We start from the raw sequence: 26307 nt of genomic DNA on the forward strand, positions 1-26307 counted from the left end.
TTCCCCAAAATAATGAAGATGTAGAGCACTTAGATAGATGTAGGAAGATTAGGTGCCATTAGGAGCTAGTGACCACTGCATCACTATGTTCAAAAACATTGCAGAACTGCAAGAGGAAATTGGACCAAGAAACACATTGAAGGGTGTGTGGAAGAATATAGATAAGGAGCACTACAGGAGGGTTAGGGTCTATCTGCAGGATATTAGAGAATATGTTTTTTATGCATTACTTACCTTCTCCTTCGTATTTAGTGCTTCTTTTCCCTGGAAATTTTTTCCACAACCAACACTTTTCGGAAGCTGGCGTGAAATAACAGGCTCACTGTCCACTCCTTTCCCAAGATTATAAAGCCAGTACCTGTGAATCAGTGTGATCTTGTAAACGATAAAAGGTGTATTTTATAAATACAAATACAATATAAAGAACACCAAACACATTTCCTCACATTTTCTTAAATAGGAAACATCATTGATCAATTAAATTACATTTTAAGGTTGCTTCTCCACAACGACATGCATTATCTTATGACACGAAGCTCAAGGTGAACATTAATTTTGTTGTAATTCATTAAGTTCTGTGATGTAATTTGATCATTATATGAAAGATAGCAAATACAATAGGTACTTCATAGCTAAGCAACTCCAGAATTTTAGATTCAGTTTTATGCCATTATCATAGAGAGGATAATTCTCATTAGCCAGATCAGGGAAGAGAAAGTCAAGCCAGATAAAGTTTTACTTTCAAATTGCTTTATTCCTATGTTTAGAAAACAATATTCAGCAATTTCTTTCTGTAATAATTTCAAAATATAAAGTTCTAAATACTATACAGTAATGTGATATTTTATAGTTTCAGAACTGCATGAAATACAGACAAAATAGAAAGGGGCAGTAACAAGATGTATTACAGTATAAGGAAAAATCTTCTTCACTCAATTATGCACAGAAACAAATACAATATTCCTATAATAGTTAAAAACCAAAAACACGAGCAAGTGCAGATGAGTGCAACTTACGCTGTCTTATCATCATATCTTCCCTTCAGCTGCTGGAGGGAAAGTCGACCAAGATCAGCCATGGTAACACAGCTGAGCTCGTCTGTCACAGAGGCTCCAAGCTTGCCCCCAAGATTACGAATCTTCCCCACTTCCATATTCTCCCACAACTCCCCAACCTGACACTGAGGCAAGACAGTCTGCTGGTTGGGTTTGTGAAGTCCGCATGATAACTTGGCAAGCATCTGAAATAATTTGTGATCATTACAACCATATGTTGCCGAAACAGGAAGAGGAATGAAGAGTTGGACATAAAAACTTGAAAAAGACATACCTTATTATGAGCTATTCCAGCAGAACACTTAAAGCTGGTACGTTCAAAAACTGCTTTTCTCATTTCTTCACAAAGAATTGCTGCACAAGTTAGTCTTAGATTGTCCCAGTGAGGATGAGCAGAGGTTACAGGCAAGGCACAGTCCTCATCATTGTACAATGAAGCCAGCCAATTTTCTATTCCTTTCCGACGCATATCTGTAAATAGGTAATTCATCACATAACATTAAAACACAATTCCCCATTATATATAATACTGTACTCCATACTTTCTCTTTCTAATATTTAACAGCACCAGTGAAAATCTAGTGTTGAATGGCAGGAAATGCTATTTTCTAATAAACCATTCAAGTAGCTCCCTGAGCCATAGGCAATCCAAGCATTAGGGAAATGTACCATGACTCTGAGACCCACCCAAGTGCACTGGAGGCCAGGACCAGAATCTGGCTCTCTAGAAAGCAAGGCCCACATGCAACCAGATGGCAACCCTCGCCACCCAAGGGTTCCTGACAGCCAATGCCTCATTCACAAGCCACCCAAACACAAAATGCCCTCCCTCCCTCCCTACCCCAACTAGAGTTATGTAATCTGTTGTAGCTGGATTGCTACAACATGGGGTATATGACAGGCAAATAAAAGGGGCATGTAACTAGCTCACTGCAAATGAATGAAGTTGGCTCCTTTCTGAGCCAGTTCCTAAGTTACCCTCTTTCTCTACATTTTTGCTCCGTCTTTCCCAAGCATGCTTGGGTGGCGTGGTCAATAAATGACGTTCCCACCTCCTTTGATCCTGTTGTGCTATCACCTGGTGGCAGTTGGGGGATGTGGTCAATTGCTCATTCAATAGTTAGCAGAACGATAATTGACATTTTATTTAAATTTTCTGCTTGGGTAGGATTTGTCAAGTCTATTGTTCTTTCCTTTGCAAGAGACTGAGTTGGCCTCTCGGTGGTAGTTCAAGTTAGATTCACCACAGTTTCCCCTTCCCCAACTCTGTGATCGGACTACTGTATTTGGAATGTTTTTGGCCAAGGGCATTAGAGCCTGACAAGAGAAATGTACCTGTATGGACCCATATATGCAGCTTACTCAAGGAACACACCGAGGGAACAGCTCAGAAAGGCGTGTTGAATTTCACACGCTTTATTTTTTCAGAATGCATCCCAGTGTAAAGTAAGTACATTATGTTCACCTCTTGAAAGTTAAATGAAACATAATATTAAGTTTATTTTACAGAAAAAGACAATATAAAAAAATTCAATTTACTTTGCATCTTACACTTGATAGCTTACCTTCTTTATCCTCACATTCAGCCTTGTCAAAACCAATTACCCAGGTAGACTTCAGTACATCTGGAGTTATTTTATCTGCACATAACTGTTTCATCTTTCCTTCAATTACATTTGTGAAATCAATATATGCTTCATCAATGCTTGCTCTCTCTATGCAGTCACTAAAGTCACACAACACGCTGATCACCTCTTTCCCTGCATTGCGGTACCTAAAGAAAGAATGACTCTCATGTATAACATATAATTATTTAAAGTCATATCTTTGAGGGTGGAGTGTCTCAGAGAATCATGTTAACCACCCTTTCCTACATGTAATTCTGAACATCTTACATATTTTTTGTTTTTTTACACTAAATTTGAGGTTTTGGAAATAGCCTTTGCAAGAATGTTATTCTGCCACTGTATAGATAGTCTATAAATCCAGCATGCTTTAATGTTTGTGAACTATATACAGTATATACTGTACCACCAACACCTTTAGGGACTACAACATGCTTGCAACCAGTGTATCGTACTTGGGTGTCACTGGAAACAGAGTATCAGCCTAGCATGACTGGATGAAACTAAGTGTCTGTTCACTGTTCCAGAATTCCTTGTTAACCACTCTTGTGACTGCCAATTGGAACTCTGGATTACTGTAATCTACCAGTAACAATCAAGGTTGCACCACCACACTGCCAACAGGAGGCAGCACCTCCCCAACCCTAGATACAACAGTTCCTACCCTCCTCTTATATGACAGAGAGGGGAGCCACCCTCATGATAAAGTGAAGATGGGTCACAAAAGGCATTGGAAAGGCAGAATAATGCGCTCCAGAAAGATGAATTTTACAACCACAAATTATGATAGCTATACCCATCATGATGTAATTTCCATTACATGTAGAAATCACACTATTGTGATATATCAATGAGAAAAACCATTTCCCGATCTGCTTTTTTTCTTTTGGTTATGATCTTACTCTTGCCCCATCCCTCCCATCAGCCCACCCGGCAACCTAACATGTTCTCTGGCACCTGATCTCTCCCGCCTGCTTGAGCATAGTATTTACCTGTACATACTATAAAGTACTATAACCATATTCTGCTACCATTGCATTTAGATGATCAGCCTGTGTGCTCTAAAAAAGTTTAGTTAAAATGATTTTTTTTAACACTTTCCAGTAAAAATTACAACCCACTAAAATAATTGTTTACATACTATTTGTGTATCTAAATATGCATAAACATATATTGAATCACTTGATATAAGAAAAATCAAGAAACTTTGGTGGTAAATAGCCAAATATGGCTTAATTTTAGGAGACAAGATTTCCAGTCAATCTGGATCAGTTCTAGAATGATACAAGCCATATGTGATGATCAAACCACACACCAGAAGATGAATGCCGTTTCATTCACCAGAAGATGACGATGTTTCGGTCAGTCCTGAACCATTATCAAGTCGATTGTGATGGAAGTGAGGGAGGCACAGGCTCGTTCCTCCCTCATTGCTATCACAACAGACTTGATAATTGTCCAGGATGGACCAAAACATCGTTGCCTTTTCATCTTCTGGTGTGTGGTTTAGACAGCCACGTTATTATGACTCATTATCTACATATAAGCCAGATTTTTAGGTTTTCCTGTATGTGATCTCCAAGAACAAGTAATTATGTACTAACTTAGTAAGATCAGCTTTCCCTCTGTTCACAGGAACTTGCACTAACTGTATGTCCGGACATTTACTTCGAGCTTCATCTCCACGCATGCCTCGTTTCACACCAAAACTGCGAGCTTCATAGTTGACCGCTATAATCCTGAAATTGAAAATGTAATTTTTATTATAACTAAATAAATAATATATATACCCACACGCACACTCCCTCTCTCTTAGGTAATTACACAGTGCGTTATTGTTTGAACGAACTATATAGCACAAGGTCGATTTGTTTCATAAGATATTTCGTTCGACCCTTCAGCCCCCAGGCTACCCCTCACCCCAGGAAAATAAAACAGAGGGCCTGTATCCACTATAATGCATATAAAGGTTTGTTACTTACCTTACCTGGCAAAATACCTGGTAGCAAAATATCTTCATTAATAACCCCTGAAGCATATATTAAACAAAATATTACAGAAAATTTCTTTATTATGTACAGTATTTATTATTTTAAACTATACTGAATATGATAGAATGCACATTGGAATATCAATAATGAATAATGAATTGTGAATAATGCACAATTCCATATCAAAGTCATAGCTTTATGACAATTATTGATGGACATAAACATTAGGTAATGGCCAGAATTTACATAAACTGTATCAATCTCAAAATAAATACACTATTCACCAAAAATTTATTACAAATTCTTTATTTTGATATGGTATATGATAGCGATTGGTTGGAAACAATTTAGTATAAAAATTATACATATACTGTACGAGCATTATTGAATCCAAACATGCTAAATGATAACATTTTCTAAACTGGTGAGGGTGGAGGATAGAGGGAGACAGACACCGCTGCATCCCTCCTCTACCACAATACTCCCGGTGCATCAAGTGACACCCGTCAGCAGATGGTTGGTTGCTTTGTCATGCCAGGAAGCAGCTACACCATGTGTGTCATCAAATTTTTACTCAACTGGAAAAGTATTCTAACTATTAGAATTACCAGCATTATGATTGCTCCAGTATAGTATCTTGCTAATAAAAATTTTTAAAAATTACAAGACAGATAATGTGATAATTGACAATAACATCTCTCAATTAACTCCTAGCATGAAAGCATTTGACTGGCTTCTGTGTACCTATTCACTGGTAGTTTGAGTAAGTACCTAATTGAAGTTACAGGATGAGAGCTATGCTTATACAGGGGTACCTGTATAAGTACCAGTTCATAACCCAAAAATTCGTAAACCGAAGCAAATTTCCCCATAAGAAATAATGAGAAATTAATTAATCTGTTCCCAACTCCTCAAAAAATTAACTTAAGTAAATTTTATACCTAATTCACCCAAATCTTCACTACAAAAGTATGTACAAATTATTACTTACCTTTACTGATGACTCCTGTTGGAATATGGAAGACGGCGAGGAGGGGGGAGGAGGAGAGGTGTTACCGTTTGGAAGGGGAGTCCCCTTCCATTATGAAATCAGGCAGTGAGGACTTCTCTAGGATGCACACACTGGCACGTTTTGCCTGCATACCACTAGGACCTGTTTCTGACTCACTGCATGATTTCCTCATTGATTTTCTTGAAGACTGTTTTTCCTTTCTTTATAACGCTTGTCTGTAGTGAGACATCACATTGTCATTAATAAGATCAATGCAACGGCCTGCTAAAGCTTTATCTGGGTGATTCTTTTCAGCAAAACTTTGCAGTTCTTCCCATACTGCCCACATCTTTTTAATTAATGAGGAAGGGACATCCTCTAATGCCTCCTCCTCCTCCCCTGAAGATTTGTTATACAGTACTGCTTAGCTAGTTCAACAACACACATACCATTTTCATGTTTATAAATGATCTCTTGTTTTTCCTTTATGGTCATTCTCACATGTGTTTTCTTGTCTTGAACCTTACCACTGGCTTTCTTGGGACCCACGGCAAGATATATAATAACAACTTTTATGTTCAAATAGCCAAAAATCAGAAAAAACTGTAAATACTTTCATAGAATTCAGGTGGGATAGTCACTAGGTGGGAGGCACTGGAAAACTGAGGCGCAATCGCCGTGCCACCACGTGCTAGGTCGGCCATTTGCGTATCAACAAACTCGTATCCCGAAGTAAAGTTCGTAACTCGATTCCAATTTTCCAAAGAAATCGGGCTCCTAACCTGAAAAGTTCGTAAAGAGGGGCATTCATAAACCGAGATACCACTGTAGTCTCTCATTTTCCCAGTACTCTCTCTCTGTCATATAACGCTTTGAAACTACAATGGTACCTCGAATAATGAACGCCTCAAATGGCGATCATTTCGAGTAACGACTGGCAACAGTTCGTCTTGTATGGCGAACACTCATTTGAATAACGACGACACCACATGGTGGGGTCATGCTGCTTCTTGCACATTCTCGGACACCTCCGACGATGCAAATAACTTATGTTGTTCTTGTTTAAAGATGCTAATGATGCTGGGATATAAAGGGGTGCCTGCTGAGATGTTGCAGAGCATTGACGTTTTTGTAGAAAAAAGAAATGAAATTTCTGAAATACAACAAATGTTAAAAAGGTTCGTTCGGTGTTCGGCAGGTAGGCTGCTCCATTATACAGTAACTCTTTCTTTGTTTCAAATGTGTTCCATATGTTTTGCATTTGTCATTTACATCTCAATAATGGAGCAGCCTACCGTACATACACTGAACAAACCTTTATGACATTTTTCTTTCTTCAAATTTATTCAATATTTATTTTTCATTTGTCTTATAGCAAAAGGTTCGTTCAGTGGTCGGCAGGTAGGCCGCTCCATGTTTCTTAAATAAAAAAAAAAAACGAAAAATAAAAAAAGTTGAAAATTTGAAAAATGGACAAATGCCATTAAGGTTCGTTCAGTGTTTGTCGAGTAGGCTGCTCCATTATTGAGACGTAAATGACAAATACAAAACAAATGGAACATATTTGAAACAGAGAAAGATTGTTATAATGGAGCAGCCTACCCGTCAAACACTGAACGAACCTTAATGCATTTGTCCATTTTTCAAATTGTTTTAACTGTCTTTTTTTTCTTTTTTTTTTTAAAGAAACATGGAGCAGCCTACCTGTAGACCACCGAACGAACCTTTTGACATTTATTCTGGTTTTTAAAATTCTTCATTTTTTATTATTTTCGTATTTTTTATTTAAGAAACATGGCGAGCAGCCGCATCCAACAGCCTGGTTGATCAGTCCGGCAACCAGGAGGCTTGGTCGATGACCGGGCCGCGGGGACGCTAAGCCCCGGAAGCACCTCAAGGTAACCTCAAGGTATGGAGCAGCCTACCTGCCGAACACCGAACGAACCTTTTGCTATAAGACAAATGAAAAATAAATATTGAACAAATTTGAAGAAAGAAAAATGTCATAAAAGTTTGTGTAGAGTATGTAAGGTAAGCTGCTCCATTATTTAAAATGTCAAATATCACATTGATGTTTTTCGGTGGTAGAACGGATTAATTTGATTTCCATTAATGTCAATGGGGACATTCGCTTTGTATGACGTCCGTTTCACATGACGACGACGGCGCCGGAACGGATTAAATTAGTTATTCGAGGTACCACTGTACATGTACTGACAGTTTTGGCTTCTAACACTTACTCCCTTAACTTGTTCCATATGCTGTACCACTCAGTTTGCAAGTGAACGTTCTAATGTTTTTTTGGCAGCTTTGTTTACTTAGTTTGAACCTATTTCCTCTTTGTTCTTGAAGTTGCCATTTCACAATTTTTTCTTTGTCAATTCCAGTTACTGTTTTGTACATATTGATCATATCACCTTTTTTTCTGCTATCTTTTAGCTTTTAGCATATGTAATGCCTCTAACATCTGCTTGTAGCTCTTGTTTTTCAGATCCAAAAGCCATATACTGTAGTTGCATGTCTTTGGACCTTTTCTAGTTTAATCATGTGCATCTTGAGATATGGGCATCATAAAACTGCTACAAATATTCCAACTTTGGTCCCCACAAAGGTCATGAACAATTTGTTTTTAATATTTTACCATCCATGTATATAAAAGAGGGATTCTAAAGTTGGAAAGTATAGCATATGCTCCTCACATAATGTTCTTTGTGTGAGCCCCAGGTGACAATTTCTTTTTATCCAGAACCAACCCAAGATATTTCTTTTTCAGATTCTTTAAAGCTTTTTCAGATAATTTGTAGGTTGTGTGGGGCCTATTTTCCCATATTCTACATTCCATAACATGGCATTTATTCACATTAACTTCCATTTGCCAAATGTTGCTCCATACACTTGTTTTGTCCAGATTTTCTTGAAGGGGCATGACAATATTCTAAGTGTTTTTATCTTCCCGCGTAGCTTGGCATCATCAGCTAACATGTTCATATAGTTCTGTATTCCTTATGGTAGATCATTTATATAGACAATGAACATTACTGGTGCTGGAACTGAATCTTGTAGTACTCCACTAGTAACATTTATCCAGTCTGATACATTGCCTCTGATTACTGCCCTCATTAATCAGCCAGAAAATTTTTCATCCATGTCAGAAGACTCCTTGTCACTCATCCAGTATGTTCCAGTTTCCAGAACAAAGGAAAATAGGATCTTACCCGGGAGGGCCCTCAACAACTTACCGGGTCGTTGAGGGCCCGGCACATTAGCAAGATAACGGGCAGCCAGAACCATGTTAGATCTCCAAAACCCCAGTGCCCGAATGTCAGCCCAAGACATATTGCCAAGCACAGCAGCCAAAGCTGCAAACTTACGAACATCATGGGCACAAAGGTAGACCACAGGCTGGCTAGACTTGATAGCCCTGCGGATGATCTGAGAAACCCAAGCCCTGGAACGGGGAACAAAAGAAACCTGGTCAACCCACAGTGCGCCCCTGGACACAGAACCCGAGGCGCGCAGGTAACGGCGTAAAGCCGCAACTGGACACAAAACATGATGCACCCCCAGCCTGACCAACCAAGCATCAATAACCCACGGACCCCTCTGGAAATCTGTTCTTATTTTTCGCCAGAAGAGAAGGAGACGGCTGCACACGAACAAAACATCCACCCAGACCAAAAGAGCAAAAGCCTCTGCACCGTAGGAGAGCATGAAGCTTCCCAACATGACCCCCAGAAGTCAAAGCCAACAAGAACAAAGCCTTCTGGAAACAGTCTTGGACTGTAGGGACCACCACAAACTGAGGAGAAGAGAGAAAGGAGAGCACTCAGTCCAAAGCCCAGGACGGCTCAGGCGGCACTTGAGCAGGCCAGAGGTGGAAAAAGGCACGGGAAAGCTTGCGAAACGGAGCCAAAGTGATATCCATCCCGAACGCAAGCTGGAGAGGCCTCTGTCAGTGCCGTACGATACGAGGCGACAGTATTCAGCACAAGATGCCTGTCCTGAAAGAGCCAAGAAAGAAAAAGCAACACAACACGATCCGAAACCGAAGACAACCTGATTAGTGAAAGGAAGTGGCAAAAAGACCGCCAAGAGATTTCATACTGCTGCCGAGAAGACAACCGCAGGCGAGACGCCATTAGAAAAGCCACCTAGTCACCATACAGATGGTGATACACCCGTGTCAGAAACTCCAGAGGCGAAACATGGAAGAGTAGAGTAAACCAGCAAGGTACCTCACCGGCCCGATTTGCTGAAAGAGGAGGAGCTGCAGAAAATGCACCAGGTTCGGACACCGAGCAAGCAGTGCCTGAAACCAAGACTGGGCCGGCCACCATGGGCCATAAGGAGAACCCTTCCCCAATAGGACTCGAGCTGAGTCAGAACCCAAAGCAACAGCTGTACCAGGGGGAAAGAGAGATACAGGTAACTCCACCTCGACCAGTCTTGCCAAAAAGTGTCTCCTGCGATGGCCTCGTAGTCAGGGAAGGGCGCCACATAGATGGGGAAACACCTCAACCACGCCGACGCAAAGAGGTCCACCTCCGGTGGCCCGGCAGAGCCAACAGAACGAGTCGGCGTCAACCGTCCATTCTGTGAACAGGGGAATGAACCATGACAGGCCATCCTCAAGGATGTTGGACACACTCCAGATATGAACCGCAGGAGAGTTAAAACCTGAGAACTCAGCAGAAGAGCCACTCGAAGCGACCAACCCCAAAGAGCCACGGAAAGCCGAGACCCCCTGTGGTTCAGGCAATGAACCACCGAAGTGCAGTTCGAATGGAGCTTGATCGTAGAGCCGAATCCGACGCAGCGCAAGCCACACTGTCGCACTGCTTGTACACTGTATTCAAATAATGATTGGCTGACCTAGTACACTTCATTACAACCATATAGTGTTGTGAAAACCAGATGAGCATAATATGTATACATATCATGTAATTATAATGGAATTTTATATTGTGACGATTATCGCATTGGCTTAGTAACATTTGCGACAATAACCGCATTTACATACAAAGCAATAGTGAAACAGTAGCAGGAGTCTTGACCCCTTTTTTTCATGGGTCAAGATAAACTCCACAACATTCACATAGAGTTATTATATCAACATTACCATCATTGCTGTAAAACCCAGACAATAATAATTAAAATCAACATATGGTGCTAACTGTATTACTTCATGAATCAACATATGATGATAACCGCACTTTAAGAGTTAAGTGCCACACTCGTGGGAGAACTACACACTGTACTTATTGTTATGCCATCAATTGATTTTCTCAAATATGAGAAATTAGATCTATTTAACAAGTTACAAAATAGTTCCATATGACCTTTCAATGAAACAAAATAATTCCTTGAACATTTTAATGAAGTAATCAAGAAATTGCTTGTAAGTTTGCAAACTACTGTATTAACAGTATAATTCATAAACCACAACAAAATGATGAAGACAAACAGCAAGACAAAACTAGAGTAACGTCATCTAATATTAATGTCAACTACGTACAGCACTGTCTTTGTGTATCTCTACATTGTTACCGGAATAGTACAGTTCAGTACATCATTACATGACCAAATGAGAAAACACAGCACCTTAATAACACAGAAAACCTGTACAATAAAAAGAAAGGGAAGCATTACCCTCCACCTTTCCAGGTGTTGTACTGGACCACAGCTGCGGGGACGCCCTTGATGTATGGGTGGTCACGTTCCTCAACCTGCACATAGAAGCAATCCATATCCAGCAGAGCCACAACTCTCTCAGTCATACTGGCACGTTACCCACTCACTCTCTCTGTTTACAATCGACGACTCAGTTCTGCAGAAACATATTTCATTATTCAAAATATTTTCTCTCGCCTAATAAATCTTTCACAGAAACATGAAAGCCCCAAATTACCCACCTATTTAGCAAATAATTCACAAATTTATTAGTTAAGCTTCCCTATAAAATATGCTCAGGATTGGTTCATATATACAGTACTATATTTCAAAACACAAACTTCACAATCTTTGGATTATTTGTCATACTGTATTATTAAGCAGCAGCATTATAATTAATGTAATTATACCTTAGTGAAGTACAGGGTAACACTATCCTCGTAAAAATGTGTCACATTTTTAAACAGTTTAATTTGCTAAAACTATGCAAAACAAGGTCTCATTAGAAAAAAAAACAATTACAGTATATAGATTAATAATACATTTACAACATTATAATTACAGAGAATTTGTCTACTTTTCATTATGTATAATAATATAAAACACTAAAAAATAAAGCATTAAATACAGTATAATTAAATTTTCTCTGGTGGACCTCCAGTACCTTTCCAAGATTAGGTCAGGAACCAATAAGCCTTTAGCTGATTGCTAAGTGGTTTCAGTGACCTGAATTTTTCAGGCCACTGAAACCCATCTTTGTCTTTGGCAAGCCAACTAGACTCTGGCTTATTCTACATGGCGAGGGAAGAGTGGGGAAGACAGACCAACTCAAAACAGTGAAAATATCAAGCAAAAAGCATAGGTCCCACTAGGTAATTGACTGCTTAAAGGAAATCAGGTAGCCCAAGGTAAACAAGACTATTTTCCAGTGCAGAAATTTGAAACAGTAAAGAAAAGTCTTAAATGGATAAAAATCTATTTGAATTTAAATGCCCTTAATCAATAATTGAGTTAAACTTTGATCCTGTAGGAGATGCTTAATTGCTACATCTTAGTAGTTCATTTACACAGACGAAGAATTTTGAGCAATTAAATTTGTCATCGTTTTGGATTAAGGTTAAAGGAGAATTTCCACTTGTAAGTCAAAAGACAATATTGATACTATTATCTTTTACTACTACTTGTTTGTGTGAACCAGGATTTTCCCCACAAACTCAATTAAAAATGAAAGATAGAAACCAGCTCAATAGGTATGCGTGTAGCACTGTCTTTATGGAATCCTGGAAATTGGAATCAACGTATGAAAAAACAAGTACAGTGGTGCCTCGATTAATGAATTTAATCCGTTCCAGCACCGAGCTCGTCATGTGAAATGCTCGTCATGTGAAATGCTCGTCTTGCGAAACAACAACACTGTCGTCGGAGGCGTCCAAGAACCAGCAGGAATGCTAGGAAGCACCATGTAGTTTGCTCATTAATCGAGACAAATTTTCTGCGACTGGCTCGCTCGTTACTCGAAATGTTCATAACTGGAGTCGCTCATTACTCGAGGTTCCACTGTACATCCTTCTCATATGAAAACTTAATAAAAAATGGTTTACTGTGTCTTTCTTGCTAAAATTTTGTGCAAAATGTTTCATTTTTCTATATTCTTCCTAAAAATAGAAAAATGTAATTTAATTGAATAGGTTCTATCCATAAATATTCATTTATTATGTGTCAATAGTAAATAAATGAACATAATTGTCAGAGTTTGTGATTTATTCAACCCCCCACTTGTTTAGATAATACTTTTTGTAACCATGTGGACCATCGTACATATATTGATGTAATGGACAATTAGATAGTAGAATTTGGTACTATGTATTCACTTTATAAGTCCAGAAAAAATAAAGCTAAAAACCAAACTTAAATACTGTATCCCAAGGCCTAGTATAGCACATACTGTATATAGTATATATTATATTAAGCCTCAGTGCATTAGGCCTAAGATGGTTAGGTTAGGGTTACGTTTTATTAGCAAATACAAAACATTATCTGGTTTGTCCAAATCCAACATTACTAAATCGTACTACCTAATTGTTCATTATGTCAATAAATGTATGATGGTCCACGTAATTATTATCAGTACAGTACTATCTAAACAAGAGTATGGGCTGGATTTATATAGGCATATCGGGTCACAATACAATATGCAGTTCTCGCTGTGAGTTGAAGTAAAAAAAAAATTAAAACACTGCTCTAGAGGAAAAAGGGCAGACTAGAAATGAAAGAAAGCCCTGGACAACTTAAGGAACAGGACAAAAGTCATGCACCCCAAAAGTAAAAAAAAGTTCTGCCAAGGTTGAATTAGTAAATGTCTTAAGGTCAAAATTCATTCCCACACCTCCTTCCCGGGTGAGTCTTAAAATGGTTCTAAAATCTGCCAACATGGGACTACATGGCAAAATAATAATAAGATTCCTCCTTGAACCACCTTACATAAGTCTTGAAAGTTTAAAGTCAAAATGCAAAGGCATTTTCCAGATACAGTACTGTATTGTAAAAATGGGTAACCCCAATTAGCATTGTAAATACAGTACAATAAGGCATCCATTTTAGAAATATTAAATAAATTAAAAAAGACCTCTGGTGAAAACTAATTGAGGTAGAAATTTATGTAATAACTGTTGAAAGCGTTTCTTGATACAGTATTAGAACACAAAACTTTTATGCAACTATGCTTTTTTTATATACAGTACTGTATTATGAAAGTTGTGTCTCCAATGAAGAAGGATTAAACTACAGTAGTTCTAAAATCAGCCTCCAGGGGATTACTTGAACTGAATGTGAAAGAAACCTTTCTTTTGCCAATATACAACACTATGTTAATGTTAAAATTTTTACCAGATACACAGTTTTCTCTAGATATTGCTGTAGTGATAACACACCTGCCTTGTGCCTTGCGAGTGAATTGATCTTGGCTCGAGTCCTGATCAGAGAGGATTTAGTGAACAGGTCCATAACTGTCAGTCCCTGTTCACCCAACAATAATTAAGTACCTGGTTGTTAATCGACTAGCAGGTCATGTTCCAAGGAAAACTAATGGATAAAGGCTTACCATGAGCTATGAGAAGGGAAAGCTCCCAGCCTGCTAACAGAAGTCAGAAGTGTCTATTCCTGTACCCATCTGTGCAAATAAACAATTATTCCCCCACCCTCCAAATATAAACAAAATTGTTAAAACCTTAAAGTATTCCTTATCGGCAATGCCTAACAAAATAGTTACTGTGGCAACATTACCTATCTCGGCCTACTCTGTTACGGCCGCCTCGTTACAAATCTCTTGCCATAATTCAGCTTTCCTTTCTGAAGTCACAAAGGTTTTGGAAGTTAAGCTACATTTAATTTGCTTGATTTCCTGTGGTGATAAATCAAAGTCACTTTCACTTGTCTCTGAACTTAGATTTGAAGATAATGAGGAAAAGATATCTTCAGAATTTTCAAGAGTGTTTAAATCCATAACAATGTTGGAGTCTTCAACAGTAGTGGTAACTTCTATTTCAACTGATTTTGTTATATTGTTCCTTTTTCTGCCGTTTAACTTTGTCTGTCTATTGGATTCCTTCCCTTCATTTGATGTACATTTCCTCTTCATGTTACAACTTCAAGCCATTAGATTTTACCACGTAAATATTGAAGATGCTACCCATACACTGCTTTTAAGTGCGGCAATCCTGCAGAATAAAAAATTATATCTTAAGATTTATAAACTTATAAGTCATTAGACATATATCAGTAATTTTAGTTTTTCTGACAAATTTCACTTATTGAAACTTGAATTATGAATTTAGGTAATTTTCAAAGAAAATATTTTCCTCATTCACATACAGGTCCCAAGTACTGTACTGTACTGTAATCTTGAATCTCGCCCTGAGAAAGATAATTATAGAATACAATATACAGTATTCAATACATTGATGCAACTTTCATGCTTCCGACACAATTCACATTTATTAATTGCTTTACTTGCAGATGGCCTTTTTCATGGGAGTCAGCATGATGCTCTGCGATGAGACAAAAGTTGCTCAACATCCCCCCAAAACTGTGGAAATGTTCCAACAATGAGTTTGTTGTAATTGTGACATTTGCAGTGATAAATCTTATGCAGCTATATCATCTGAAAGGACAAGAACTTGCCTTTATTTTAAAATCTTACTCATAAAAGTATGTGGCATGGAAGAGAAGATACAGCACAATACTGAACAGTACAAGTGTTTCATCACAATCCTTAAGTGAGTGTTATAGGCCAATATACTCACATTTCACTCTATAATAAAGTGTTTTTGCTCTGTCCAATGATATATAATATATATTACTGGATTACACATGGTTCATCACTGTGAATGTACAAATTCTCTTCCAAGGACATCTCCATTGGGAGATCTGGGTACAGAAAGGATTTTGCCCTCCCTGTTAGAATATTAGGTAAACACACATCACTTGAAAATTGTAATACGCACATTTCTAGCACCCCACCAGCCTGTATCGAACTAGATGCAAGTCACTTTGTACAGGAGATGGAGTGTATTAACATTTTAAATTCTAGCCCCACCTAAACTGTTCCTAAACTGAACCAATAAGGGTCAATATGCATTCCTAAAACAGATAACTATGTCACATCAGAGACAAATGTACCTGGATTGGGATCTGGGAGTTGTTGTTCTCCCCAAGCCCAGCCTGGGGCCAGGCTTGACCTGAGAGAGCTTAGTCTAATAGGTTGTTGCTTGCAGCAGCCTGCAGGCCTCTTTATATATATTGTATGCATATCTATATTATATTATATATATTATATATACATATATATATATATATATATATATATATATATATATATATATATATATGTCGTACCTAGTAGCCAGAACTCACTTCTCAGCCTACTATTCAAGGCCCGATTTGCCTAATAAGCCAAGTTTTCCTGAATTAATATATTTACTATAATTTTTTTCTTATGAAATGATAAAGCTACCCTTTTCACTATGTATGAGGTCAATTTTTTTTTATTGGAGTTAAAATTAACGTAGATATATGACCGAACCTAACCAACCCTACCTAACCTAACCTAACCTATATATATAGGTAAGGTTAGGTTAGGTAGCCAAAAAAAGCTAGGTTAGGTTAGGTTAGGTAGGTTAGGCAGACGAAAAAACATTAATTCATGAAAACTTGGCTTATTAGGCAAATCGGGCCTTGCATAGTAGGCTGAGAAGTGAGTTCTGGCTAATAGGTACGACATATATATATATATATATATATATATATATATATATATATATATTTTATATATATATATGAAAATATTTAACCATTGTGGACAACTTGGGATAAACATTTCTTAAAACAGGGAATCAAGGAAATCATATCAACAAACAGGGCATCAACCACAGTAAAACAGGTGGCACACAGCAACAAACTGCTGCAACTGGACACAACAAATGAAGCACCTGACTCAATGACCCAAACATCAATCGCCTATGGACCTACATCAAAAGCCAGCCAACTCCTTTACAGGGTCTCGTAGTACAGTTCACGCCATTTCCGACTCCCAATCAGAGATCTCGGGTTAGATTTGCAGGTGGGATAGAAATGGTTGGACATGTTTCTTTTCACTTAATGCCTCTGTTCACCTAGCAATAGGTACCCCAGGAGTTAGTCAACTGTTGTGGGGATGCATCCTAGGAAGGGTCAGTAGTTTCACCAGGGAGGGGGGAGGGGGAATTCAATATAAGGCATATACAGTATAGAAACAGGCCTGTCCTTGGCAAAACAAATTATGTATTATAATAAAGTTAACTTTCCAATGATAGATTCCAGAATCCTATGCTACAATGACAGATTCATTATTACAAGTTGACTACAACCATTCTCTATGGTGATTGTCCAAATGTTGAGTTTTCACAGTACAGTATTACCTAGACCCTAGAAGGGCCTTATAAGGCACAAAGTTGGACTACGACACATCAAGTCTAAGACCACATTACCTGTAACAGTCCCCCACCAACACATCACATATTTGAAGTTCCCTAAATGCACTTAAACTTATATTTCATAAGCACAGGTATACTTTTGTGGATTAAAAGAAAAACATTATTCCTAATTTTCAATTCTGGCGGGAATTTGCCATTGTCACTATTCAACACTCCCTACATCACGAAACTTCTGCAAAATTTGGTTTCATCGACCTAAATACAAATTAACTATTTGCTAAATATGCTTAATATACACTACTATTACCATGACCAGACACCAGTGAGCCACTCGGCCCGTACTATTGTAAACAAGTTTCCTGACTTGACTTGTTGAGGAAATTATATCACGTATACCTTCATAAAACAAAATACTACCGTAGTACTATATTTGGTTTTGAATTTTTAACTTAAACATTTTTCCACATTATTTATGCACAAAAATTCAATAAATAACAATATTACATTTATCAGTACGTATACTACTTATGTATTAAACTTCATGATAATAATCGGCTTCTACTTAGAATATGCACTTGTACTCTTCAATATCTTTATGGCGCACCGGAACCTATTTTATCAACAGGATGCTTCATCTATATTTTTAGGGAAAGATGAAAGATTTTTCCCTAGCAGGCTACTGAATGACTTAAAAATAATAATAATAATAATAATAATAATAATAATAATAATAATAATAATAATAATAATAATAATATACAGTATATATATGTATATATATATATATATATATATATATATATATATATATATATATATATATATATATATATATATATATATATATATTACCTGAGGGCCATTAACACTACAGCGGCCGATAAGGATAAAACCGCGGCAGGTTGTCAAAGGTCCCCCCATTTGTCCTGATGATATTTGTAAGCTGGATATTAAAGTTCATCACTTTATTGTCATTTACGGCTTTAACGGGTAGGTGGTTCCATGGGTCTATAATCCTGTTGCAACCTAATAGGGCAAGTTACCTATTAAGCCAAGTTACCTAACAAACCGAATCTTCCACAAATTATATTTTTTCATAATTTTTCTTACGGGATGGTAAAGCTTTCCGTTACACTACAAATGATGTGATTTGATTTTAATTAAATTAATTTGAGCTAAATTCAGCATAGAAATGTTATCAGTATGCATATGCTTCTCATTCCCGTCTTTTCCCGTTGTTGTTGTTGTTTAAGATTCGCTACTTGGAACAAAAAGTCCCAAGTAGCACGGGCTATGGTGAGCCCGTATGTCTTTTCCCGCTCTCCTCCTAGAAGGGGGGGGGGGTAGAAATAGCCTAAGCTCCTCTATCCCTTTGAGATGTATTTCTTTCTTGTCTCAATAAACATACTTGAACTTGCTCTCCTCCTCCTCTAGTTCTCATAAAACTATACAAAGAAGAACTGAAATTAATACATAAGTCTACGGACAGAACAACTAATATTACAGACTTTATGAAACATTTATTTATTTATTTATTTATTTATTTATTTTATTTATTTATTTATTTATATATATATTTATTTATATACAAGTCCTGGAGCCCATCCCGACTGGCCTGTAACACTCCCATAGCCGACACGGTTCATCGGTTCATGTGTGAAAGTTAGTCGACTACCATGTCCTTCGTAAAGTAGGATTAGCTTCTATTAATTGGGACAACCATGCTTTGAATTCTGAAATGTGGGTTTGATTGTCCATAGATTATTCTGCATATTTTTTCTCGACTGTTATATCGATGTTGAATCAACGTCGATAACGATGATAACGTTGCTTCCACGTTGGTAATGTTGATTTAGTATTACTTGAGCATGTTTTGCCCAATGGGAAACAGAGTGGGAGAGCTAAAACGAGAGAAAGAGGGAGAATTGTAAGGAAGGCAGGAGGCTGTCAGGTAGCGTGGGAGGGTAAATGGAAGGGAGGGAGAATGGCAAGGAGGGAGAATGGCAAGGAGGGAGAATGGGAGAGCGAACAGAAAGGAAGGAGAGATAATGGAATGAAGGGAGAATGAGAGGGAGGAAAACTGTGCCGTAGGGAGGGAGGGAGGGGAAATGGGAGAGAAGGAAGAAGTATGGAAGAGAGAGAGGGAGAAGAAATTGGAGAATGGCAGGGAGGAAGAGAGGGATAATGGTAAAGAGGAGAGGAAGAGAGAGTGGGAGGGAGAGACAAACGGACAGAGGCTCAGGCACCGCCGGATACCCCTCTATATTAGCTTATAAATGGAACCGCTTACCCGCCGAAGCCGCAAATGCTAAGACATTACTTCAGTTCAAAATCCAATTGAATAAAATCCTCGGGAACAATGGGGGCCTTTGATAAGCCGCCGGCTTCCTCTCTCTAATCGAGACCACTAGAGAGATTTACCTGAATTTACCTGAAGGCCACTAACACTAGAGTCCTCGACGAAGACAGAAAGCCGACGGCTTGTCAAAGTCCCCCCATTTGCCCTAGGACGGGGAAGATTTACTGGGCGCCAATCTTTAACTGTATATAAGTCTACTACGGGCTCACTGCTTGGAACTTTTTGTTCCAGGTAGCGAATCTTAAACAACAAACAACATGTACGCCTCTGTTCACCCAGCAGTGAATGGGTACCTGGTTGGTAAACGATTTGGCGGGTCGTGTTCCAGGGTAAAATTAGGATTAAGGACTTGCCCGAAACGCTATGCGGCTGTACAAGAATGTAAGAATTCTTGAATATATATAGATAAAATAAAAATTAATATAGAACATATATGTGCTATACTAGGTCGAAGAATATTTAAGTTTGGTTTTAAACTTCATTATTACGGACTATAAGGTGAATAGTACCAAATTCTACTAATTTTTCATTACCTCAATATATGTACGATAGTTCACATAGTTACAAAAAATACTATCTAGAGGATAGGTTGAACCTATATAATAATTAGACACTTTTTCACCCACAGGGTTATAAACCTATGGAACCACCTACCCGCCGAAGCCGTAAATGCCAAATCTCCGCTGAACTTTATATCTCAAACTGGAAAAAAATCATCAGGACAAATGGTGGGACCTTTGACAAGCCGCCGGATTCCTGTCCTCGTCGAGGCCACTAGAGTGTTAAGTGTCCCTCGGGTAAATGAATGTAATTGTAAATTATTGTACGGAGTGTTCGTTTTGGACTCACAATCGGGTATTTCAGGTTCGAATCCCCGACGGAACCGAAATGATTGGGGTCAGCTTGTTATGCATCCTGGGGTCGGGTCACTTCAGTAGTTCGACTTTGGGGGGGGGAGGCCTCAATATAAGCCTAACATGCATATATAATTCATTTATAATAATTAATTGTGTAGGAAGACAGGAAGCCAGAGTGTATTCATACACGTTAGGCTTATATCCAGGTCCCCCCCCTCCCTGCCCCAAAGGTCGAATTACTGACCCCGCCCAGGATGCAATCCCACAAGCTAACTAGCTCCTGAGTAGCTACTTACTGCTACGTGAACAGAGGCATTATGTGAAAAGAAATGTGCTTAACTACATATGTTCCGGCCGGGATTCGAACCCAGAATTCTCGATTGTGTGTCGAGAACGAACCCGACTGTATTACTGGGAATGCCTGTCCTGGCATCTACTACTCTGACTGCCTGTCCCCCATTAAAATGAATTATTATTATTATAATGATCACCCATATATTAAATGAAATAGCAAATGCTTGATCTATACTCTTTCAACCTTCATACATAATTGCAGAGTGCGTGTACCTAGGCTTGTTAATAAAAATAGTCTCTGCATATAACATTGCTACTAGTATTTATGAGTGGCATCATAATATGAATTAGCGAACTAAGATACTTTAGCTAGGACATGATACTGATGCGTAGTTGCTGTTGCTGGTGTAATAAAGCTTGAGTTTACTGGGGTAAACATGTTTTGTTAGGGAATATTTAGGGGAAATTTTGAGAGGTGAGCGGCGGAGCGGGAGACCCAGTCAGTCGGGCTAGTAACTTGTGCAGGGGAGGATGTGCGTTATGTAGTGCGGATTGCTATGTGAAGTCTACAGTGAAAATTATAATTATGGAGAACAATTCGCTCTGCAGTAGTCTATTAAAATGGGTAAGTTTCTGAAAACATATATGCTTTAAGAAGGTATTTTTTTTTGGTTAATGGATCAAGTTTTGATCTCCCAAGCGTTTGTAAACATCTCTAGGGCTCGGACAGGTTTTTTTTTGTTTAACACTATTAGGTCAGAGTGACATATTGCATCGTTTATTCGAGACTTTCGTTAACAACAGGTCATTGACGCCTAGTTTGGCCACCTTGCTGATAAAAAAAGTGCATGTTGGGTTAGCTTTTGAGGGTTAGTTAGGCCTAGTTGAGTTCATTTCTAAGCCCCTCCCACCTATCAGCGAGCCTATGAGGGAGGTGGAAAGGTTACCAGTAGTTAATGAAACTGTTGACTCGGTTACACCATAAATATTAGGATATTTTGTCATTAAATTCTCACTGGGGAAAGAATTGCCCACTTTATATGTAATTTCTAGCAATTTACAAATTTTTTTATATAGGCTTATTTGAGCATTTGTTCTTGCTTTTAATTGCAAACTGGATTTTTTTTAATTTCTGGAGACGTTACCATATACAGAAAATATTACTGTATATACAGGAAGTATTCCTGTACAGGTCCATCCTGTACAGGAATACCATATTCTGTACAGGATGGACCACACACTTATGCCTGGTGGTGTGCATACGGTACAGCTCTTACATTTCGTATATTGACTATTGGACAGTATTAAAACCTAATAGAGAATGCTGTTATGAACAGATAAAAATCTTGGTCAGCACATATTTTGTTGGTGGTGTGTAGTTTTGATATACATAATCTGGGCTTTGTAAAAAAAATGTTCATGCCAGTGTAAAACAGCACATAAAGGTCATGAACATGATTGAACATTGATAGTTTTTGGATAACTCGTAGCATATTTATTACAGGAGTTATACGTATATGTAACAATATATATTAGAAATACAATGAATATATAACAACAAAGATGGTATAAGCTAAACACTTGTCAATAAAGTATTTTGTCGTACTTTGTGCACAATACTTACAAAAGACCAAAATAAGTATGAAAATAGCCTTGAGAAGAAGCAGAAATATTATGCTCTTGTATTAAGATCCACAGGGCAGTAGAAAATAACGAAATTTATGGGTGACAAATTCTAATTACTTCAATATGGGAAAATAAAAACCTCAAAAGGCATTGAAGACAGTCTCGGTGGTACAATTTGGTTTATTCTCGATTCACAGTTGGAACCATAATTTTCAACATTGGATATTACAAAGTAATAGAAATGTTTGTTATTTTAAGATACACAACATATGGTTTTATCACATAAACAGTATTCACCTTTATTTATTAAAGACTAGATGTGGAAGTTTTTGATTATTCAATTTTTGAATAAAATTGCCAATTAATGCAACAAGTTTAGATCCATATCTAATTGCTCAATTGTAACAGAATAAAATGAAATGTTCTGTGCAAACCTGTTTTTGTCCACTTTACATTTCATGTTACAGTACAGTATCTAGATCTCAATAACAGCTTAGCTGTTAGAGCTACTTACAACAAAGCTGTATTTATTGTGACTGTCAATCTACTGATTGTTGCTTCCCCCATGCAAGTGTGTAGTTTGACATTCCATTGTAATACAGTGACTCTGCTAGTTCCTGTTTGCACTCTTCTGATCTTCTCAAATTCATCCAAGAGTATTTTGCTAATGACACTTTTGGCTTTTGTTTGATAGCTGTAAATTATAGTAGCTTCTGTTTATAACTAACCAACACTTGAAACAATTCAGTGGCCTTGTGTCTATTACCCTGTATTAATGTTACCCAGAAACCTTTTCCATAAATCTATGACCATTTTTCCAAACCAATATTTAAAAAGTTCTTTTCTAAATCAAAACCTAATTTGCAGTCATTGTTCTATATTTTATTTTGTCTTGCACAAATAATGCTACAAGAATTCAAACAAAACTCTGTAGATGCAGGATAGTGAAATTTTCACTAGCTTTTCTATCCATTGTCATACTTCCATCCAGGAAGAGCCACTTATCATTGAATCAGTAAAATTAGCATACTCCTACATCTCACCATTGCTCAGCTTAGGCTCTGTTATAAGTATAGTATTCTGTCTCTGGGAGTTAGTTTATATTTCCTGCCGATGTAGACCTCATCAAATGTAAACTTTCGGCAAAACTATTTACACACCCTGCATCACTGTTATGTGAAAAAAATGTAAGAATTTAAAGAAAACTATCTCAAATATTCAAGAAATATGCAAGTATTTCACTCAAAATAATGTTGTATCAGAAATCTTAGCAAAGTATCCAAAGTTTGCCTACTGCTGGTAGTGCATGCAAGTGATTGTAACCTTTCCACTGATGTCCACTGGATGGGAGTCAGGTCCATGATTGGCAAATAAAATGTTACTAACTCAACAGAAACACACATTGTTTGGCTTAAGGATTATGTGGGGGTCCAATGCCTGAAACCAGTAATGCTAAAATCTTCCTGCCAGTCCTCCTAAGGATGTACAGTATATGTGGGCCTGGATTAATTAAACTGACAAGAACTTTCAAAATGGTGTTATTAATAAACTGTACATTCAGTTTAATAAACTGTGAACTATTGATGTAAGTATGTGAACAGACTAGCTCATCAACACTAACTTGCTTAGCAAACAAATCTTGGGGTTCAGTTTCTGAACCCACTGCGTTCCTCAAATCTTACATACAGGGTAGGTATGGGGTACATAATAAACCTATAAGAAAACCTGTACCGCATATATCTATAACTACATCTTCCCGTCTGCTAACCACAGTTTAACATACAGTCTTCCCACCTAGCTATGACCTCAAAACTTCCCATTTGTTCTCAGCACACAGCTGAGTCTGGTTACAAGTGACAAGAACAACATAGTGGGTTTTCTTCCTAATTGGGAGTGTTGTACATGCTGCTATGGCAGTATATCCACTCACCGGATGAGTGGCACTGCTCAAAAAACTCGTCCCTCAAGGCAAAATTTAAAATCTACCTCTTTAATATACTCCAACAACGTGCCACCCTCAGCACATTACCAGCAAATAACAAGACTAAAATGGGAAAGAGAACACCAGCAAACATGCACATGTGAATTACATAGAGCAGCAACAGCACATAATGAAAGCAAAATTACTAATCATGGGGGAATCTGAATTATGGAGTGATGGACCTGAAATCTTGGATTCAACTCTCCAGTGGTGATGAATTGTGTGAGGCAAAGTTTGTGGCAGAAGTTATGGAAAGAAATCTCTTAACATGGAAAAGTTGGCACAAGGAAAAGATGATACACCTAGTCTACTGGACTGTCACCAAGGTATGAAGAGGTCATTAAGAATTTTAAAACATGAAATCCCAGCCACCATTGAGTCCCTCTTTATTTATCTAAAAGCGAAACTATTGTCGTGGGTCAGGGTTAGGAGATTAGGCTACAGAAAGAGAATTAATCAAGTTACTGTATATAGATTATTTCAAGAATATACTCTAATGAGCTTAGAACGTAGGGAACACACTGTCCAAGAATTGGAGAGTCAAGTCATAAGGAAGATGTACGGAGGGTGAGAAGAGATACCCATCTATCACTTATTGTTTGTTTGGAAATATACAAAAATCCATTGTTTAGCAGAATACCAAAAAGAAAAAGTGGAGGTAGTGGAAAAATAGATGACAAAATAGCATAAGATGTGACAGATAGCTAGAAACAAACACACACACACACACACATGCATACACACATACACACATACATACATACATACATACATACATACATACATACATACATACATACATACTCAGGAGTTAGGCAACTGTTGTGGATTGCATCCTGGAAAAAGTCAGTAGGGGGTATAACCCTGTCCCCAACAATGGGAATTAATATAAGCCTAACAAGAGTACAGTGTTAGAATAACAATGAAAGTGAAACTGCATAAAAATTTAAATAAAAGTTATTACATAGTCATAAAAAAGATGACGAAAGATTTTTTTTATAAAAGACTAGGGTTCATAAGGGCTGTCAAATGATGTATCTAGTGAAACTGCAAGCAAGATCTGTTATCCTACCTCAGCTCCTCAGAAGTCAGCTCCAAGAGACCCATTTATTTCCCGAGCTTATTATATGCATCAATAGGAATAAACTTTATTCATTAACAACATTAGGTAAGTCATACAAGGAACAGGATGAGCCTGTAGCCAACTGTGAGGGGTTATGCCCCACACTGTGAGGGGCATAACTGGCAAACCCCTCACAGTGTTCAAGAGAGAACTGGATAAGCACCTCCAAAGGATACCTGATCAACCAGGCTGTGACTCATACGTCAGGCTGCGAGCAGCCGCGTCTAACAGCCTGGTTGATCAGCCCAGCAACCAGGAGGCCTGGTCGACGACCGGGCCGCGGGGACACTAAGCCCCGGAAGCACCTCAAGGTAGCCTCAAGGTAGGTAACTGTATGTCTGAACCCTCATGGGATCAGTTGACCGGATTTCTCATATATCATACCTGGAGAGGGTTCTGGGAGTTCTTCTACTCCTCTAGCCCGGCCTGAGGCCAGGTTCGACTTGTGATAACTTGGTGCAACAGGGTGTTGCTTGGAGCGGCCCGCAGGCCCACATATCCACTACAGCCTGGTTGATCTAGCACTTCTTGCAAGAACTTATTTAATTGCCTCTTGAATCAACCTGTTGAGCGAACCAGTTCCAGATGCTAGTCAGTCTGGGAATGAATAATTGCTGATGGAATAATGTTCTTGAGAAAGGCAGTTCTAGCATGAGACTGGTGAAGGTTGAGAGCCTAGTGCTACGGGTGTCAACTGCTGGTTGTCCATGGAGTTAGGCCAGGTGCAGAACTTTGAGAATGTTGGCCTTGCACATAATAATAATAA

At 38.1% G+C, this 26307-nt stretch overlaps 2 protein-coding genes across 6 annotated transcripts in view; one reads left to right on the top strand and one right to left on the bottom strand.

The window, feature by feature from the left end:
* The window catches only part of LOC123767895 (DNA polymerase eta), a 33122-nt gene extending 15420 nt beyond the window's left edge, over positions 1-17702 (bottom strand). The window contains exons 1-9 of one of the 4 annotated variants that reach the window (XM_045757971.2): positions 17609-17647; positions 15341-15416; positions 14615-15048; positions 11312-11489; positions 4285-4419; positions 2621-2829; positions 1330-1526; positions 1017-1240; positions 235-358 (exon numbers count right to left, since the gene is read on the bottom strand). In XM_045757971.2, coding sequence (XP_045613927.2) covers positions 235-358; positions 1017-1240; positions 1330-1526; positions 2621-2829; positions 4285-4419; positions 11312-11439 — 1017 coding nt within the window. In that variant the 5' untranslated portion in view covers positions 11440-11489; positions 14615-15048; positions 15341-15416; positions 17609-17647. Of the gene's footprint in view, positions 1-234; positions 359-1016; positions 1241-1329; positions 1527-2620; positions 2830-4284; positions 4420-11311; positions 11490-14614; positions 15049-15340; positions 15417-16858; positions 17520-17608 lie in introns of those variants that run through there. The other 3 variants (XM_045757972.2, XM_045757974.2, XM_045757975.2) reach the window with 3 other exon arrangements.
* Positions 17703-21295: 3593 nt separating this feature from the next.
* The window catches only part of LOC123767894 (hook microtubule tethering protein), a 269532-nt gene continuing 264520 nt past the window's right edge, over positions 21296-26307 (top strand). For both annotated transcript variants that reach the window (XM_045757969.2, XM_045757968.2), the window contains exon 1: positions 21296-21436. In XM_045757969.2, coding sequence (XP_045613925.1) covers positions 21398-21436 — 39 coding nt within the window. In that variant the 5' untranslated portion in view covers positions 21296-21397. The remainder of the gene's footprint in view (positions 21437-26307) is intronic.

The sequence above is a fragment of the Procambarus clarkii genome, chromosome 58 (assembly GCF_040958095.1).
Source record: "Procambarus clarkii isolate CNS0578487 chromosome 58, FALCON_Pclarkii_2.0, whole genome shotgun sequence".
Lineage (NCBI taxonomy): Eukaryota > Metazoa > Arthropoda > Malacostraca > Decapoda > Cambaridae > Procambarus > Procambarus clarkii.